The 17,692-nt window shown below is 43.3% G+C and overlaps 1 protein-coding gene across 4 annotated transcripts; it reads right to left on the bottom strand.

Annotated features, from left to right (window-relative positions):
• Positions 1–1,175: 1,175 nt before the first annotated feature.
• On the bottom strand, positions 1,176–14,622 carry LOC307029884 (uncharacterized protein). Of its 4 annotated transcripts, XR_013805434.1 has the most exons (6): positions 14,169–14,622; positions 12,072–12,305; positions 10,909–10,971; positions 10,312–10,379; positions 10,163–10,180; positions 1,176–1,254 (listed from the first exon to the last, which is right to left on the bottom strand). XR_013805434.1 is itself a non-coding variant. In XM_079665977.1 (4 exons), exons 1-3 carry the CDS (start codon positions 14,214–14,216, stop codon positions 10,951–10,953), a joined length of 303 nt encoding a protein of 100 aa, XP_079522103.1. In that variant the 5' UTR covers positions 14,217–14,622; the 3' UTR covers positions 1,176–1,254; positions 10,909–10,950. The 4 variants fall into 4 exon arrangements, 3 of the variants coding, with proteins under 3 accessions (XP_079522103.1, XP_079522102.1, XP_079522101.1); XM_079665977.1 differs by lacking the exons at positions 10,163–10,180; positions 10,312–10,379; XM_079665976.1 differs by lacking the exons at positions 1,176–1,254; positions 10,163–10,180 and having other exon boundaries at positions 10,194–10,379.
• Between the last annotated feature and the right edge of the window lie 3,070 nt (positions 14,623–17,692).

Here is a 17,692-nt window from a genome sequence, read left to right on the forward strand (position 1 = left end):
CTAAAAAATATCAACTATTCATTTGTATGGCATCCAGAGCTTCCACATTTTAGGGAATATGTTTTTTGATTTAAAATATCATCAATGTCATAAGCAATGGTTACATTAAAACCCTCCTATTGTATTCGTTTCCCCCCCTTACTTTGGTGTTCGCGGTCAAATTTGACCGGTCCTGTTTTAACTGCTACTACATTAACACAAAAACCATGAATCATCACCAAATTTCATTCATTTCATCAACATTGTATGTTGAGTTGGCACCTCAGCTCAAAACATACAAAAACACAGAAGAATAGAAAGTTAACCCATTGAAATGATATGAGAACAGTGCTACAAACTACAATTCCCATTAGATACGCGCCCAACAATCGTTACGAAGTACACAGAGCTGACATATTTGTAGTTCTTCCGGCGTGTGTGCGTGGACTCGTTCGACTTGTCTTGCGTTGACGGCTGTATAGGCTCCATTCCCTTTCAGAAATCCGTCAATCGGGCGCGATCTGAAACCAAACCCTGTGTTTAAAAAAATATAAAATACAAATTTGCACTTTTGCCTCCTTAGCAACGGCAGTATCGTTTGGGTGGCGATCTGAGTTCGGGTACCGTATCTGTGACGTGACAAAGGGTCGCCGTGACAACGTGGTGATGAGATGTGGATAACTTTCCAGATAAAGACCATCCTGATACTCGAGTTGTGGTTTTCAATAAGTGAAAAAGAAAATTCAAAGTAATCACTACCATTTTAATATCTCAAGCATTTGTCCCCAAAAGCTTTCAAATGTAGTAGCAAAACCAGTGATCCAGATCAGGATCATTTTAATTAGGCCTATAATTAAATGATATAATAATAATACATTTTATTTTTAGAGCGCTTTTCTGAAACCCAAAGACGCTTTATATGCAAGCCTACCTCCAAAGCGTTATACTTCGGAAGTTAAACAAATTAGATAAGGCAGTGGATGGCAAAGTACCAGATTTCACACATGAATATGCTTAAAATAGGTTATGGTGTTCCTATCACTGACAATGAAATCATGTAGTATTTCAACTGTAATTTCCTAAAAATTCAAATGCATTTTGGTGGAGGTTTTCATCTTATTTCGAATAGAAACATATTAAATATGACTCAAATGGAGCATATAAACAAGAGAACAAACGTGCAAAAACAAAACTGCTGTTCAAATAACAGATTTTATTTGTATGCATTATCTCGGAGAATTCTTCGGCTGCCAGGAATGAGCCCACTCCTTGCCACTGAAAATAGAATGGAATAATGTTAGTTACAGTTACTGGTTTCGTCTTTCCGAAAAGCATAAACCATGTGTGAAGCAAACATATTATAACTCAATTTATATAAGTAAATGTTTCATTTACCATTTAGAAAAAGTGAACATAGAAATGAAAACAAATGTTCTAACAAACAATAAAAACAAACAAAAACACATACATTAACAACAATGAAGTTAAACAATTATTTGTTCCTACACTACTTCAGCTGCTTCAGAATAACAGCAGTGAAATATATAAGAGGACTGGGGGTAGATTTGGATGTTTTGCATTTGTTAAATATCATGTGTTTGTTCTCCAACATGGGACTACATCAGATGACATGAAGCCAAGTAACTGGAAGATATATACCATACTTAACATTTTAACATTCATATTGATGACCGGACCTGCAAATATGCCTCTGAATTTAAGGAAACCCTTCATTGCTGCAACTTCTCTCAACACATCAACTTCCCAACACACAGCCGTGGTCACATCCTGGACTTGGTCTGCTCCACTGGTCTCACCATCCATCATCTGTCCAGCCTCAATCTCCACATCTCTGATCACCTGGCCATCATCATGGATATCAACATCCCCATCCCCGCCCAAAAGCAAAAACGCACAATAACCTACAGAAACCTCAAATCCATCTCACCTTCAGCAATCACTGCCTCCATTACCTGCAAGATGTCTGCCTCCCCCCCCCCACTTTCTGAAAACCCATCTGAACTTGTGGACTATTATAACAGCACCCTCTCCTTCTTTCTCAATGAACTGGCCCCCACAAAAACTAAAAATGTCTCTTTCATACACTCCGCCCCCTGGTATACCCCCGAACTCCGCCAAATGAAATCAAGGAAACGTCAACTTGAACGCCAACACAAGAAAACCACACTAACAGTCCATCTTCAAATCTACAAAGACTATCTCCAGCAGTACAGTAATGCACTCAAAGCAGCCCGGTCTAATTACTACTGTCACGGCTTGGCTCTCAGCCATAACAAACGCAGCGATGAGACGACGACGTGAGTACGGAAAAAAGAGGAGTTTATTCACACTCCCCAAAACAACCGACCACCAAACAGGGTTAACAAGCTCTATGCAGGAGGATAGCTGTTCCGGGCTGCTCTTCCTCCTACGTTCCCCCGGGCAGAGAGAGAGCCACTGCAGCCTACTTAGACCCTTTATGGAGGCGCTGATCAGATTGGGAGCACCTGGAGAGAGGCTGCACCTGGATACAATCAGGGAGAGAGAAGCACACACACCCACACACAAAGGCACACCCACACCAGCATAGGCAGTGAAGCAGGGGTCGTCACACCCCCCCCTTAAAGTCGGTGTCCCCAGGGCCACCGGCACCACCAACCAACCCCATCCCAAACCAAAGCAAAAGGTCATGGAAAACAAAACCCCACATATGGAACTCCCCCAGGTCCCTAATGAAAAAAACAACAACAAAAAAAACACCATCTTCACACAGCAATCCTCTCCTTCAACGCCCAGCCACACCTTTAGCAACACCAGTATCTGAGAAGCACTATTTAAAAAGAATGGGCAGAGCAAGAAAGATTTATCACAGTATGACAGTCAATATATATACATTAAGGTAAGACCTAACCATACTTAGTGCCATGGGGCTCGTGACAGCGCGTCAGCAATAACATTGTCAGACCCCCTAATGTGCCTAACATCAAGGTTGTAAGCCTGAAGAAACAAAGACCACCTCGTCAGTCTTTGGTTAGGACACTTCATTGAATGCAAAAAGGTCAGGGGATTGTGATCTGTGTAAACCAAAATTGGTCCTCCTGCTCCCACATATACAGTGAAATGCTGCAACGCCCAAATGAGTGCTAACGCTTCCTTCTCAATCACCGAATAATTCCTTTGGTAACTGTTAAGTTTCTTTGAAAAGAAACTGACGGGTCTCTCCGCCCCCCCCCTTGTCAAGCTGGAGCAGAACCGCACCGACTCCCACCTGGCTTGTATCTACTTGGAGACTAAAAGGACGATCAAAACATGGAGCCGCTAACGCCTGAGAGGAACACAACAGAGACTTAACCCTATCAAACGCTCTCTGACAGTCGACCGACCAAATATATTTTACCTTAGCCCTAAGAAGTTCAGTCAAAGGAAACACTGTAGTGGAAAAATGTTCACAGAACCTCCTGTAGTAACCCACCATACCCACAAATCTCTGGAGTTCCTTTTTGGTTGTGGGTTGTGGGTATTCAGATATTGCTCTGACCTTGGCCAGAACTGGAGCCACACAACCCTGACCCACCACATGGCCAAGATATGTCACTGTTGCCTTTGCAAAGGCACATTTGGCCAAATTAATAGTCAGATGTGCCTCCGTCAACCGTTCAAACAACCTCTCGATGCGCTGAACATGAGCAGTCCAAGTGTCACTGCAAATTACCAAATCGTCTAGATACACCGTACAACCCTCTAAACCCGACACCACGCGATTCATCAAACGTTGGAATGTAGCAGGAGCATTTTTTAACCCAAACGGCATTACCTTATATGAATAAAGTCCAGATGGTGTGATAAATGCTGCTATTTCCTGTGCCCGCTTGGACAAGGGGATCTGCCAATAACCTTTAAGCAAATCAAATTTGCTAACATACTTTGCGGACCCCACCTGATCTGTACAGTCATCCATCCGTGGCAAAGGAAAAGAGTCAGATTTTGTCACCGCATTCACTTTTCTTAGATCAGTACAGAATCTAGGTGTCCCATCCTGCTTTGGCACCAAAATACATGGAGACGCCCAACTAGATGCTGATGGGACAGCAATTTTGTTCTCCAACATGTAATTAATCTCTGCATCCAGCCGATTGCGCTTAACTGGTGGCATGCGATAAAAATGTTGCTTAATCGGCTGAGCGTCCCCAACATCAATATCATGCTCAGCCCAGTCAGTTTGCGACGGAGTGTCTCCAAACAGACACAGATATTTGTGTACCAATGCTGAGAGTTCCTCACGTCTTGATTCCGCCAAATGAGACAACAACCCGTCTAAATTATCTAGCGATTCCGAATTTCTCAAATGACCACAGAGCAAACTATCATCAGGTTCAGGCACTACATCTCCCTCATGCGTCAAACCATGTGTCACCGCAACAGCCGGCTGCACCTCATCCTTCTCCACCTCTGTGTCCGTGTTAACCTCCCGCTTGTGGTAGGGTTTCAGAAGATTTACATGACAGAGGCGTTTAGTCTTCCTTCGTTCTGGTGTTGCCACAACATAATTTAAATCAGAAGTTTTCTCAATGATAGTGTACGGACCTGAATATTTAGCCTGAAATGGGGAACCAACAATAGGCATAAGTGATAGAACCTGGTCACCTGGATTAAACTCCTGTCGTGCCGAACGACGGTCATACAACTCCTTCATTTTACTTTGAGACACTGACAACTTTTCCCGTGCCATACTTAAAGCAACAATCAAACGACGTCTGAAGCCATTCACATAATCCACCAAGCTCCGTGGTGGCTCAGTGTCCACACAACCCTCTTTCAGCACTGCCAAGGGGCCCCGTACAGCATGTCCGAAAACCAACTCATTAGGGCTAAACCCCGTACCTTCATGTACCGCCTCCCTTGCAGCCAACATCAACCAAGGAAGACCTTCCTCCCAGTCTCCATCTAGCTCAGTACAGTAAGCACGTAACAAGGATTTCAATGTCTGGTGAAACCTTTCCAAAGCACCCTGACTTTGGGCGTGGTAAGCTGTTGACTGGTTCTTCTTAATCTTCAAAAGCTTCAACACCTGAGCAAACATGTGAGACGAAAAATTGGAGCCTTGATCACTCTGAACGACCTTAGGAATACCAAATATTGAGATAAACTGCAACAAGGCCCTAACCACCGCCTTAGTTGTAATCGACCTCAAAGGATAAGCCGCTGGATACCTAGTGGTTTGACACATCACAGTCAGCAGATATTTGCAACCAGACTTTGAACATGGTAAAGGGCCCACACAATCCACAATGAGATGTGTAAATGGTTCACTTACCACTTGTATCGGCTGTAGTGGTGCTGGTTTGATCTTCTGGTTCGGTTTCCCTGTCAGCTGACACACATGACATGTTCTAATATACTGCGACACATCTGTCTTAAGACGTGGCCAGAAGTAGTGTTTCAGGATGTTCCAATATGTTTTCCGAACCCCAAAGTGTCCACACTCATCATGTGCGACTTTCAGGACAAGAGGACGAAGCTTAGTTGGCACCACCAGCTGGAAAACCTCAGTCCCTGCACCATCAACAGCCCTCCATCTCCTAAACAACAAGTCATTACGCAACATGTATCCACTTGAAGCGTTTTCCCTCTCTGCCACTGGCACAGCACAGTCAAAAAGGCCTTTCAGCGAAGCATCCTGACGTTGCTCCTCTCCCACCTCATGGTGTGTAAGTAACACCGAAAACTCAGACAAAGATGGAACCTCCACTGTGTCAGTTGACTTCCCATGTGATAGCAAGTCCTGATCCCTTTTGGCCCTAGCCCTTGTGATCACACACGCGGCCGTAACGTCTGGTACCACTGTAGAGCGCTTCTCAGATGCTGACTCAATCAGACCACCAGTGACTAACAACACAGAAGGGCCATCAGCCCAGACTTTACCACCTGCCAAATCGTTACCCAGAATGAAATGTATCCCCTCGATTGGAAAAGCTGGACGTACCCCAATAGCTACATCCCCTTTAACAAGGTCACAGTTGAGATACATCCTATGGACAGGAACAGGAAAAACCGTTAATCCCATCCCCCGAGTCTGAACCGTGTCACCAGTGTCACTTTCCTCAGACAAAGGCAGAACCGAGTCAACAATAAAGGAGTCAAATGCACCTGTATCCCTCAACATTTTAATTGGAACTTTGACATTGCTACCCACCAATGACACCAAGCCGTCTCTTATAAAAGGAGCATAGGACGCCAGAACCTCAGGTCCACATAAGTGGTCCGTAAGCACCTCGTCAACACAGCAGCTACTCACAGGAGCAGCAAACGCAACCGGTTTACCCACAAATCTTCCTCCCTTGGATTTTGCTCTAAGCACCGGACAGTCTGGTTTCCAATGGCCTTTCTCACGACAATAGTTACAACTATCCTCAGATTTCTCCCAAGCCACTTTCTTTAGATCCATCCCCAATGACCCAACATCAACAGACCTTCCACTTCCCCCAAACACAGGTAGATCTCCAGCACGCCCTCCGAACCTGCCCTTATGCAGTAACACAAACTCATCCGCTGCTACTGCAGCCTCGGATGCCGAAGTTACCCTGTGTTCTATTATATAGGTTGCAATGCTGTCAGGAAGGATGTTTTTGAACTGTTCCAAAATCATGAGTTCACCCAATTTGTCAAAGGAAGTGATGTCCATAGCAGCTAACCAACGTTTAAAATGAACAGACAAATCCCTCGCCATTTCCACATAAGTCTGACCCTGTTTTTTCTCCAAGGACCTAAAACGCTGTCGATAAGCCTCTGGAACAAGTTCATAAGCTCTAAGCACCGCCCATTTTATTTTAACATAGCTAGAGCTATCCTCCGAACACAACGCGGAATATGCGGACTGTGCTCTTCCTGTGAGTACACACTGAAGCATCAGGGCACAGTCTGCATCCGGCCAATCCCTAGCTTTAGCCACCCGTTCAAAAAGCAAAAAAAAGTATCAGGATCACTTTCATTAAATTGCGGCAACAAGCGCAAGTTGTTAGCATCGAACCGCTGAGGAGACCTGGGCACCTGTTCACCGTGCCGCTCACCCAACACCGCACTACCTCTGCCTATGGAAAGACGCTGTCCTTCCATATCAAGTTTAGCTTTCTCAGTCTCCTGCCGCATCCTCTCCACTGCAATCTCCTTTTCAAACTCCATCTCATACCTCATTTTGTCATGACTCAGCTGCAACAACAACATCTCCTTCTGCTGCTCAAAGGACAGTAAACTAGCCTGCAACAGAGGTTTTAACACCCACTCCTTAACTTCCGGAAGCACACCCGTTTCACGTAATACTGACACAATAGAGGTTTTTATAGTGCTTTTTAGCCTCTTATCGCCAACGACTTCCACCGAGAAATGTTCCGCAATAACGAGCAGCTGCTCCATTGAGAAATTTTCAAGGGCTTCCTGAGAGGGAGCACTGATAAACGCGTCTACCTCCGCCATACTACAACGCAACACCGAGTTTACAGTGAGACAAAAGAGAGAAAAGAGAAAAAAAAAAAACTGATTGGAGTTTCCCCACTAACTACGACACCCGCTAACTAATCTCCTCCCTGGTCTTCATGTGGTTACTTGCGGCGGGTACTTATGCACTAAAGACCGCTGGCCGAGCAAAGCGACTAGCAAGCTAGCAAAAATACTACGACCACGGCCATGCCCCCAAACCGAAGCTTCAGCCACTTTCACCACAACATTAACACCCCGCACAACGGTCCCAAGGGAACCGTCGCTACCACCTATCAGGAGAAACCCCACACAAAATAACGAACGAACTCACACGCACCCAAGCTTATCTTACCGGTTTGGACGAGCCCCCAGCTGTCATGGCTTGGCTCTCAGCCATAACAAACGCAGCGATGAGACGACGACGTGAGTACGGAAAAAAGAGGAGTTTATTCACACTCCCCAAAACAACCGACCACCAAACAGGGTTAACAAGCTCTATGCAGGAGGATAGCTGTTCCGGGCTGCTCTTCCTCCTACGTTCCCCCGGGCAGAGAGAGAGCCACTGCAGCCTACTTAGACCCTTTATGGAGGCGCTGATCAGATTGGGAGCACCTGGAGAGAGGCTGCACCTGGATACAATCAGGGAGAGAGAAGCACACACACCCACACACAAAGGCACACCCACACCAGCACAGGCAGTGAAGCAGGGGTCGTCACAACTACTCACAACTCATTCAGTCTGGCTCCAGCAACCCCAAGCGTCTCTTCTCCACCATCAGCAAACTTCTCAAACCCTGTGACAACGCCACCTCGTCCTTCACCACCGAACAGTGCAACTCCTTCCTTTCGTTTTTCCAAACCAAAATCAGCAACATTTACAGCAATCTGACACCCTCATCAGCACCCCCCACCTCCTCTCCTGGCTCCCCCCCCTTCACCTCACAGCCCCTGTCCCACTTCTCCCCTGTGACCCCCATGCAACTGTCCAACTTCATGTCTGGAATTAACTCCACCTACACACTTGACCCAATGCCCTCCAAATTTGTTAAAGAGAGCCTCCCTGCCATGTCCCAGCTCATTGCCACCATCATTAAATCCTCCCTCAGATCTGGATCAGTTCCCCCCTCTCTCAAACTGGCTGCTGTCACACCCATTCTCAAAAGACCTGGACTCACACCTGACATCATGTCCAACTTCCGGCCCATCTCAAATCTCCCCTTTCTGTCAAAAAATACTTGAACGTGTCATTGCCTCACAACTAAAATCCCACCTCAGCTCCAATGACCTCTTTGAGCCATTTCAATCCGGTTTCCGATCAAAACACAGCACAGAAACAGCTCTTCTGAAAATCACAAACGACCTCCTCCTCTCCTCTGACACCGGCAACCTGAACATCCTCATCCTCCTCGACCTCACCGCAGCATTCAACACCATCAACCACACCATCCTGCTGTCCCTCCTCGAATCATCACTCAACATCACTGACACTGCACTCTCCTGGCTGAAATCCTACCTCACCGACAGACATCAGTTTATCAACATCAACAACTGCACCTCCTCCACTGCTCCTCTGTCCCAAGGCGTCCCCCAGGGTTCGGTGCTTGGCCCCCTCCTCTTCATCCTTTACATGCTCCCCCTTGGCAAAATAATTTGTCGCCACAACCTTCAATTTCACTGCTACGCCGATGACATCCAACTTTATATCTCAACAAAAACCATCACCCCCACAACACACTCCACTCTCACCAACTGTCTCTCAGAAATAAAAGCATGGATGCAAACAAACTATCTCCAACTGAACAGTGCCAAATCAGACATCATCATCATCGGCCCCCCATCCCGTATCAAAGACATCCAGAATTTCAACTTCACCATTGACAGCCACACTCTATCTCCCCCCCCTCACATCCACAACCTCGGAGTCATTTTCGACAGTCAGCTCAAATTCAACCACCACATAAATCTCATCACCAGGACCGCCTTTTTCCACCTCAAAAACATTGCCCGTCTCCGCCCATCACTCTCCTCCTCTGCTGCTGAAATCCTGATTCATGCATTCATCACTTCACGACTCGACTACTGTAATAGCATCCTCTATGGCATACCATCCAACCTCCTCAATAAACTCCAACATATCCAGAACTCTGCTGCCCGCCTCCTCACCCACACCCGCTCCCGAGACCACATCACTCCCATCCTCCAGAACCTCCACTGGCTCCCCGTCCGTCAAAGAATCCACTTCAAAGTCCTCCTCATAACTTACAAAGCCCTCAACAACCAGCCCCCCCCCTACCTCACAGACCTGCTGCACCACCACACCCCTTCCCGCTGCCTCCGCTCATCAGAAGCCAACCTCCTATCCATCCCCACCCGCGCCAATCACCGGAACTGGGGGGACAGAGCCTTCTCCGTCGCTGCCCCCTCCCTCTGGAACTCACTCCCACAACCCATCAGAGACTGCACCGACCTCACCACCTTCAAAAAACTCACAAAAACTCACCTCTTCAATCTGGCTTTTCATGTGTGATTGTTTTTGTATTATTTGACTTTAACTTTAACTATATATTTATTTGTTGTTCCTTTCTTCTCTTTTCTTTTTTTCTTCACTATTATCTGTAAAGCGTCTTTGAGCACCTGTAAAAGCGCTAACAAATTAAATCTATTATTATTATTATTAGTATTATTATACTGGACAGGGCTCCCACCCCACCAACATTTCTGCTTTTCCCTATCAAGAGAAGAAAACAAATCTCTAATTTCGGAAAGACCAAACGCATATTAGCTATTTAGCAAACAATTGTGTTGGAAGTTTGTAAATCATAAAGCACACCCTATGCATTACTTTTATTCCCGTCTAACCTTTCTCATTCTTTCTTTTATTACACTCCTGATGGGGAAAGTTTCTAGGCGAGTGTGGTAGGAGCAATCTGTGAACATCAAAGCAGGTTCCACATACAGTATTAGTCATATTAGAAATAAAATAAATACAACTATGAACACTTAAGTAGCAACCAGACTTGCACGATGAAAAGTGACCACACTGTTATCACTGGTCAAAAGTTACTGTATACATCATTGAAATGGAACCAAGCTGCTCTCATTCCTAACATGGGATGCTTTTTTGAATGGCCATACCACTGCTGAGCCTGAGATGACCAAAGAAAATACTGCACTGCTGCTTCGTTTACTGCCTAGCATTCTCATCACCACCTTATCAACTATGACTGTATGTATTTTAGTCTAATTAGACAATTAAAGCTCTTAGGATTTTTGGATAATGTATCAGTTATAGTTATTAGTCACAATATAGCATTGTTAACTCACTGAAGAAGCATCAATCACTGCGTTTACATGCACTTTGCTAAAGTACATGTCGATAGATTTATTAGAATACCAATCAATTCGACTCATTCAAATGTTTATAATCAGTCAAAATACTTAATACTGTTAATATACCTGACTTTTTCTTTTTGCGTCTAGGACCAAGTACTGTGTCCCTCACGGACCCTGTCCTGACAGCTGTGGGTTGAAGAAGAAATATTACTATATACATACAGTATATCAAGTTAAGCTTAAACTCAAGTTTCAAAATACATCCCACAAATGCAGCATCACATGATGCAATAGGTGTTAGGTACAGATATTCTTTTGTTATTGCGATTTAATTGAGGTTGATCTATGAAGTCTAGGTGTTTTGTTGTCTTGCCTATATACTTGACTCCATACTTTATGTGTAAGGAATAGTTTGATAAATATTAACATGTTGTGCTGTAACGTTAAATGAATTTAACTTTGATTCAAAAACCTAAGTTTATTCACCGTATGTTCATTATGGGACAGTGTCGTATCTAAATGCAGTTCTTGAGTATAAAGTTGAAATATGCTGCATGACGTTGTTGCATGATTGCTTCAAAGTTTACCCCTATGGTCAGGGATTGCTTTAGGTAGACCACAATATTAATGATATCAACCTCTCGTACAATATATGGACATGAGCCAAATCATTTTGATGTAATCGACCTACTGCCCAACGCTACAATGTAAGACCCCTTCTGTGTGTAAACCAAATCACATAGGAGTTTTATTTTGTGATTTATCAAATGTAAAGTAAGCTTGCTGTTGCTTTGCATTTTTTTGTGAAAAAGGTATAACCATATAGTAACCACATGTCTGTTCAGGAATGAAAGACTGTATTTTTCTAAACATTTAATATTTATTTATATCCGAGTACCTAAGGATACACACATACCCAAGTATCCCATTTTCCTTTCATATTTATGAAGTTGTAGGTGAAATTGTTATTTAGATTAAGCTATTGTTGTTATTATTATTTACCTATTGGAACAATCATTATTCCCAAAAATGCAAGAAGTGCAATTAGGTGTTTTGAGATATTGTAGAAGCATGACTTCTCAACAAGTTACCTACAATAATCTTTTAGGAAAATATCGGAAAACACTCTTGGCTTTTATAAATATAAAAGCTGCAAATCTCAGAGAGCAAATGTCACTTTGTCTGCTGTGTGCTCTGCATGTGTGACCATTAAAGAGGGTTTCATCCCTCCGATTCAATCTATCTATTTTATTACTTGGCCCCTCCGTGGTGGTAGCCTGTCTCACATCATCCCGCTGCGGCTGCTCCTCCTGCCCCACCTCTATGATGGTGCACTGCTTCACGTGGGGGGGGGGGGTCTTCAGCACCTCCACCTGCACGGTGCTTGTCTCTGGCACCTGGCTCTCTGTGGTCCCTGCCTCCTGCCAGTTGTTTTCTGGTTCAGATGGGTCACAGGATGTGAGGTTCAGCGTGACTGTCTCTTCCTCAGGATCTTCCGCAACCCCTTGGCCAGTGGAGTCCTGTGTCCAACCCGTGCAAGTTAAACAAATGTTGGTCTTGACTTGCTTAAGACAAAGAGGTTAACTCATATATCTAGAAATAAGAAATACAGCGTGCTTAAGGTATGTTTCCAGACAGGGTCAAAAATATACTCGTCATGTCATAGGACTGTGTGCAGTCAAAGTTAATAGCAGAGAAATAGTGGTATTTATCCAGTCAACCATTTATTGTTTTGTTTTTGCGATATTATTCTTCCGATTTGTGTCTACATTCCATGTGATGTGACATGTCAATTTTTCGGTCGACAACATATAGACGTGTGCATGTATGTTCCCTTACATTATTTACATCCACACATTTTGTTCAGAATTTATGAGACTGAGGCAAACGTGTTTTGCATAAGTGCAATCAAATAAGTAGCAAGGCGCTTTGGATAAAAACATAAATGTAATGTAAAGGGACCTCTGGATGCACTGGATAACTGCTTTTGTTTACAACCCGAGAAACATGACCTTAATACAGAACTGCCAAACTGAATATGTGGTCAACTGGGATCGTCTTCATGTATTGTGCTCCTACCATTAACCTCAAAATATTTCTCCCTTTTGGGCGTTGATAAAGGAAACCGTTTAGGAACGGTTTGCTAAAAGGAAATTGCTTAAGGGATGGCTCAAGCCTAAACATACATTTCAGTCATCAAACCTAACTACCTTGACATTAACAACTTTACAACTTTCAATTTGTATACAATGAATGCGCAAGTGGTAGCACAATACCCCAAAATGGTTTTTCAAATTCACGTAAACTTGCCTAACTATTTCCTGATAAATAACAGTCCACAAGTTCCCTCTGTTGAGTAAGCCATGTCTCATTAGGCTACATACTGTTAGAAATTAAAATCAATGTTGATATGGCGTAATTTGAATTAAATACACTATTAGATTTAAATCAGTTTTATTCTGAAAAACCGAAAGTTCACTAACTATGAACTTGACACTTTTATTCTGAAAATTCGTCACTTCTGGTTAGCATTTAGCATCTGGCGGAATCGTACGATTTCAAACCTTGAACCAAGGTGAAATGACATGTGATGTTGTACACTGAGCACACTGGGATTAGCACTCATTTATTGACGCTGAATAATGTGTAGCAGGGAATGTTTAAAGGCCCAGTGAAGTGCATGTTTTTGCACCAAAATGAAATGGCAGTTTCATTCCTTACATATCATTGTGCCTGTTCATGGCTAAAATAATTTTTAATAATTCATAATTAATGAATTAATGAATTATTAATTTTGCCGTCTGAGCTTAACGGAAGTTGCAGACGATAGTGGCTGTGACGTCACAAGATGTACCCAGTTGCGATTGTAAACATGGCGGAGACTCTGGAAAGTGATACTAGTGTGAGAGAAATGATTGATTTGGACAGCTTTTCGGACAGGATAGATGAGGAAAGTGATCAATCTGGTGCACTTTGAGGGCAACATTAAGAGATTTACGGATACAGCTCTCAACACTCATATGAAACATATATTTCAATAATCAAAAAACATTGGAATGATTTCTTAACCTATTTTATACAACTATTATTACATAGATGGAAATATTTGTTTACATAGATGACCAAACCCACTGAGATAACTTAGGCTACAGTTTACCTCCCTGAGCTGACGTTATCTCTCTCAGTCCCACAGGAGAGCACTCTCCCTCTCCTTATTGTTGAAACAGCTAATCTCCGTTAGCTCCGAGCTAGCACCAGATGCTAACAACAACCCTGTAACTCTCTCAGTCTCTCTTTCTCTCTCTCTCTCGAATCGACCAGTGGCCTTTATTTATCATGATCAATCAAAGAATCTCCGAAACAATGACACCAGCCAGGCTCACCTTCATCTTTTGGGAACAGAAACATCGCCACTTCGGCAGACTTGACATTACTACAGCCAGCGGCAATGCATCGTTTCCCCTGTGTTTTTCATCCCTCTTTCTTCACTGTCGCCTCCATTGTCAGGTTTTCTCGATTGGCAATCACTTCCAGTCGACTCCGACACACTTTCCAGGAAAATAATAGCTCAAAAACGTTGAGAAATTCGACTTTGAAAAAGAGAAAAAACGAACGGTGGTGAATGTAAACAGTGCAGCGGCGTCCATCGCGTGACGTCACGCAGTAGATCGCAAGCCACGCCCACGAAGGCAAAGGTCGACTGCAGATTTCCCCGGAAAATTCAAAACTCGTCAAATTTGTTGCTATTCCAACATTTTTTGATATGGGTTCCAATGGACAATTTTGGTCATTACTATACGTATTAGCATAACAGATCATGCACAGGTGCACACTTCACTGGGCCTTTAAATAACCACAGATGCCAGAATGATGCAATTTAGCTACAGAAAAAGGCAGGAATTGCATTGGACCCGCCCCCCGACGACGCCGGCCAATAGGAGAAGACCTCAGATGACAACAGGAAGAGCAAGCCAAGAAATGAGCTCTTCGACCCCCTGACCTGAACTGACCGGTCGGATGTGGAGAGCGCCTCCACTCGCACATTTCATTTTGTACACCACCGCATCTTTTGTGTAATTAAATGCTGTTAACTTTTATAAGCTTCCCTTGACTCTTTTCAGTCTCTCCTGCCTTCAGGGTTCTAGAATTGCTTTCAATTTGGCGTCCCTGGGTGGACCTGTAACAGGATAGAGCTGAGTAGAGGGGAAGGCTGCAAGCTAACTAGCATCACACCAGGCTGCACAAAGGGGAGGACAGGCTACAGACTCACTGCTGGAGTTTTTGGCTGGGCCTAAACGAAAGGTGAGACTTCAATTCAAAAACTGTATAGTTAAATAACTTACATTAGGTGCAAGCGTTGGTAGTGATCTGTAGATTGATCTGTGGTGATAATGTGGTGATTGCGAGTGGTGTGGAGATTGTATATAGTGTTTCTATTCATCTCTGTTGTATCTTCGGCGCCGCCCGACTAATGTGAATATTACATAGTCTTAAGACCTTCTGGGGAGGCACTAGATTTGATCTGGTTTACACTGGACTGGGTCCATTAATGTTAGTCTATATGTTTGATGTGTTAAACCGGCGTAGTCTGGTTTAATAAAGTATATTGTGTGGAGTTTTTAAGCCGAAAAGTATATTTTTGTGCGATGTTCTAAGCTGAAACGATTGTGTACAAGTTTGGTATGAGATCAGCTTTTAAAGTCAGCATCTATAGAATTTAGAGCTAAGATAAATGAAGATTGTGTTGTTTTGTATTGTCAAGCAGTGTGGTTTTAATCTGCACATGTTGAGTGTTCCCCTTCCCCCAGTCACATGAGGTTTATGCTATACTGCTAAGCTAGTTAGCTAGCCAGTTGGCATTACTAGATGATGAAGTAGTTTGAGTGAAGATACAACCGGTAATTACTGATTAAATACACAGGGATGGTGTAGATGAACGTTGAGAGTAGATTGAGTTGTTTTGTTTTTCCTGCTTTTCAAAGAAAGTCATTTGAACTTTATTATTTTGGGGAAATAAACAGGAAGTAGGTTTATGAACCGGAAGTACTAGTTGATACATTTGAGAGGAGTTCAAAATAAAACAGCTCCCCTAGCGGACATAATAAGTATTACAGTTAATACATTCTTCACCACACGGATAAAGATTACAGGAGGTTTCTTTGAATTGAAGTATTGTAGTTGACTCATTTTATGACATTTGCATAATTTCATAAACTTGAGTATACACTGTACACGGTTTATTTGGATTTGCACCATATTCCTATTTTCATATTACTAAGTCAACTACTGTTCATTTTTATTTTATTCAGATTTTAAAAATTTGCATAATTTTAATTTAATTTGTCTGATTTTGATTTTCCAATTTCAGTTTTACAACATTTGAATTTATTTTTCCAATTTCTATTTTAAAAATTACCAGATTTTAAAGTGAAGTTCAGATGACATAGGATATCTTTGTAAATAATACAAAGGTACTATTCAGAGGATTAGTAATTCATTTTTGATAACTTAATAATATTATCCAAGTACTTAAACATGTCGCCAAAAGACACCAAGTTGAGACCAGTCGCAGAGCCAGGCTCAACTGCAGATATCAAGGAAAGGGTAAAAATCAGATCAGATTTAACAGTTCCAAGTAAAAGACAGAAGACATGGAACCAAATGGAGAAACTGTTAGAACAGTGGCAAACGAGAGGATTGATTCCAGCAGATGATCAGCCTGGACCAACGGAAGCCCATAGAAAAGCTGTAGTTGAACATGAGAATGCTGAATACCTACAACAGGAAAAAGCATGGATCAAAGCCGGACAACCCTCTTGGTATGGACCTGAAAACATTGCTATGAACAGAGCTGAAAAAAGAAAAGCTATGGTTGCAAGTCTGGTATTCCATCTGGAAGATGCCAGCCAAGGATTGACAAACAGCTTACATGTGGTAGAACTCAGCAGAAGAATGGAAGAGAAAACCAACAGAAGAATGGAAGAACTCGGCAGAATAATGGAAAAGGAACTTGGGAGAAGAATGGAAGAGGAGACCAACAGAAGATACCAATCATGGACTCACAGGGACATGGAAGCATTAGTGGCAAAACTACCTCCACTCACGAAAGGAGGTCAGAAGTGGGTGAATGATCTGGAGAGATACACAGCCCAAGACCACCTGTGCTTGGGAGACATGAGGGCCCTGCTCAGACGGATTGAAGGACGACTAGAGGCAAGAGCAGTGGATTCCGATGCCAATTGCACGCACGACCCAGATGACACTTCATTCAACTACATCAGGTCGAATTATTGGGCTGCTATTCGTCACATCTACCCGAAAACACGCATTTTACATGCCCTCACCGGCCTGAGGAAAGGCATGGAGGAAAACATGCATGCCTTCCTGAAGAGATGCAAAGGAGTGTGGGAGGACTGTACTGGAGAACGACATGACGTTTCACCGGCTGTCACAATGCTGTGGAAGGACGCGGTCATTAAAGCCCTTCCCCAATCAGTGCAGGCAAGCCTGGGAGATGTGGTGGGGTTAGAAGCTAAAATCCCAGAAGAATGGAGACTACATCTCATTCACCATGACATCAAATACCAGGAAATAACAAAGGAAGATGATGAAGAAACAAAGAAACTGGGAAAAATACTTTTGAAGATGCAGATGGCTGAGAAAGATACTGAAGCTAATCAGATGGCCATACTAGCAGAGAAGGCAGGGTGAACACCTCCAACAGTTCAAACTCAGGAAGAACCAGAGAATCAAATGCAGAACCAACAAAGCGGAGGAGAAAGTGTATGTCCACAAAACCAAGTTCAGCAGATACCTGTGTATCTTCCTACGCAAGTACAGCCACAAGCACAGCAGTATCTTCAACAGCAGACACCTGTGTATCTTCCTAGGCAAGTACAGCCACAAG

This window comes from Notothenia rossii, assembly GCF_949606895.1.
Source record: "Notothenia rossii genome assembly, chromosome: 2".
Lineage (NCBI taxonomy): Eukaryota > Metazoa > Chordata > Actinopteri > Perciformes > Nototheniidae > Notothenia > Notothenia rossii.

Excerpts from the sequence above, each read along its gene's own strand:
- LOC307029884 (XM_079665975.1), bottom strand. The coding sequence starts at position 14,216 with ATGTCAAGTCTGCCGAAGTGGCGATGTTTCTGTTCCCAAAAGATGAAG. Across the intron at positions 10,972-12,040 it reads TACCACCACGGAGGGGCCAA|CTGTCAGGACAGGGTCCGTG; the intron begins GTAATAAAATAG and ends TTCAACCCACAG. Across the intron at positions 10,380-10,908 it reads ACGCAAAAAGAAAAAGTCAG|ATTGCTCCTACCACACTCGC; the intron begins GTATATTAACAG and ends TGATGTTCACAG.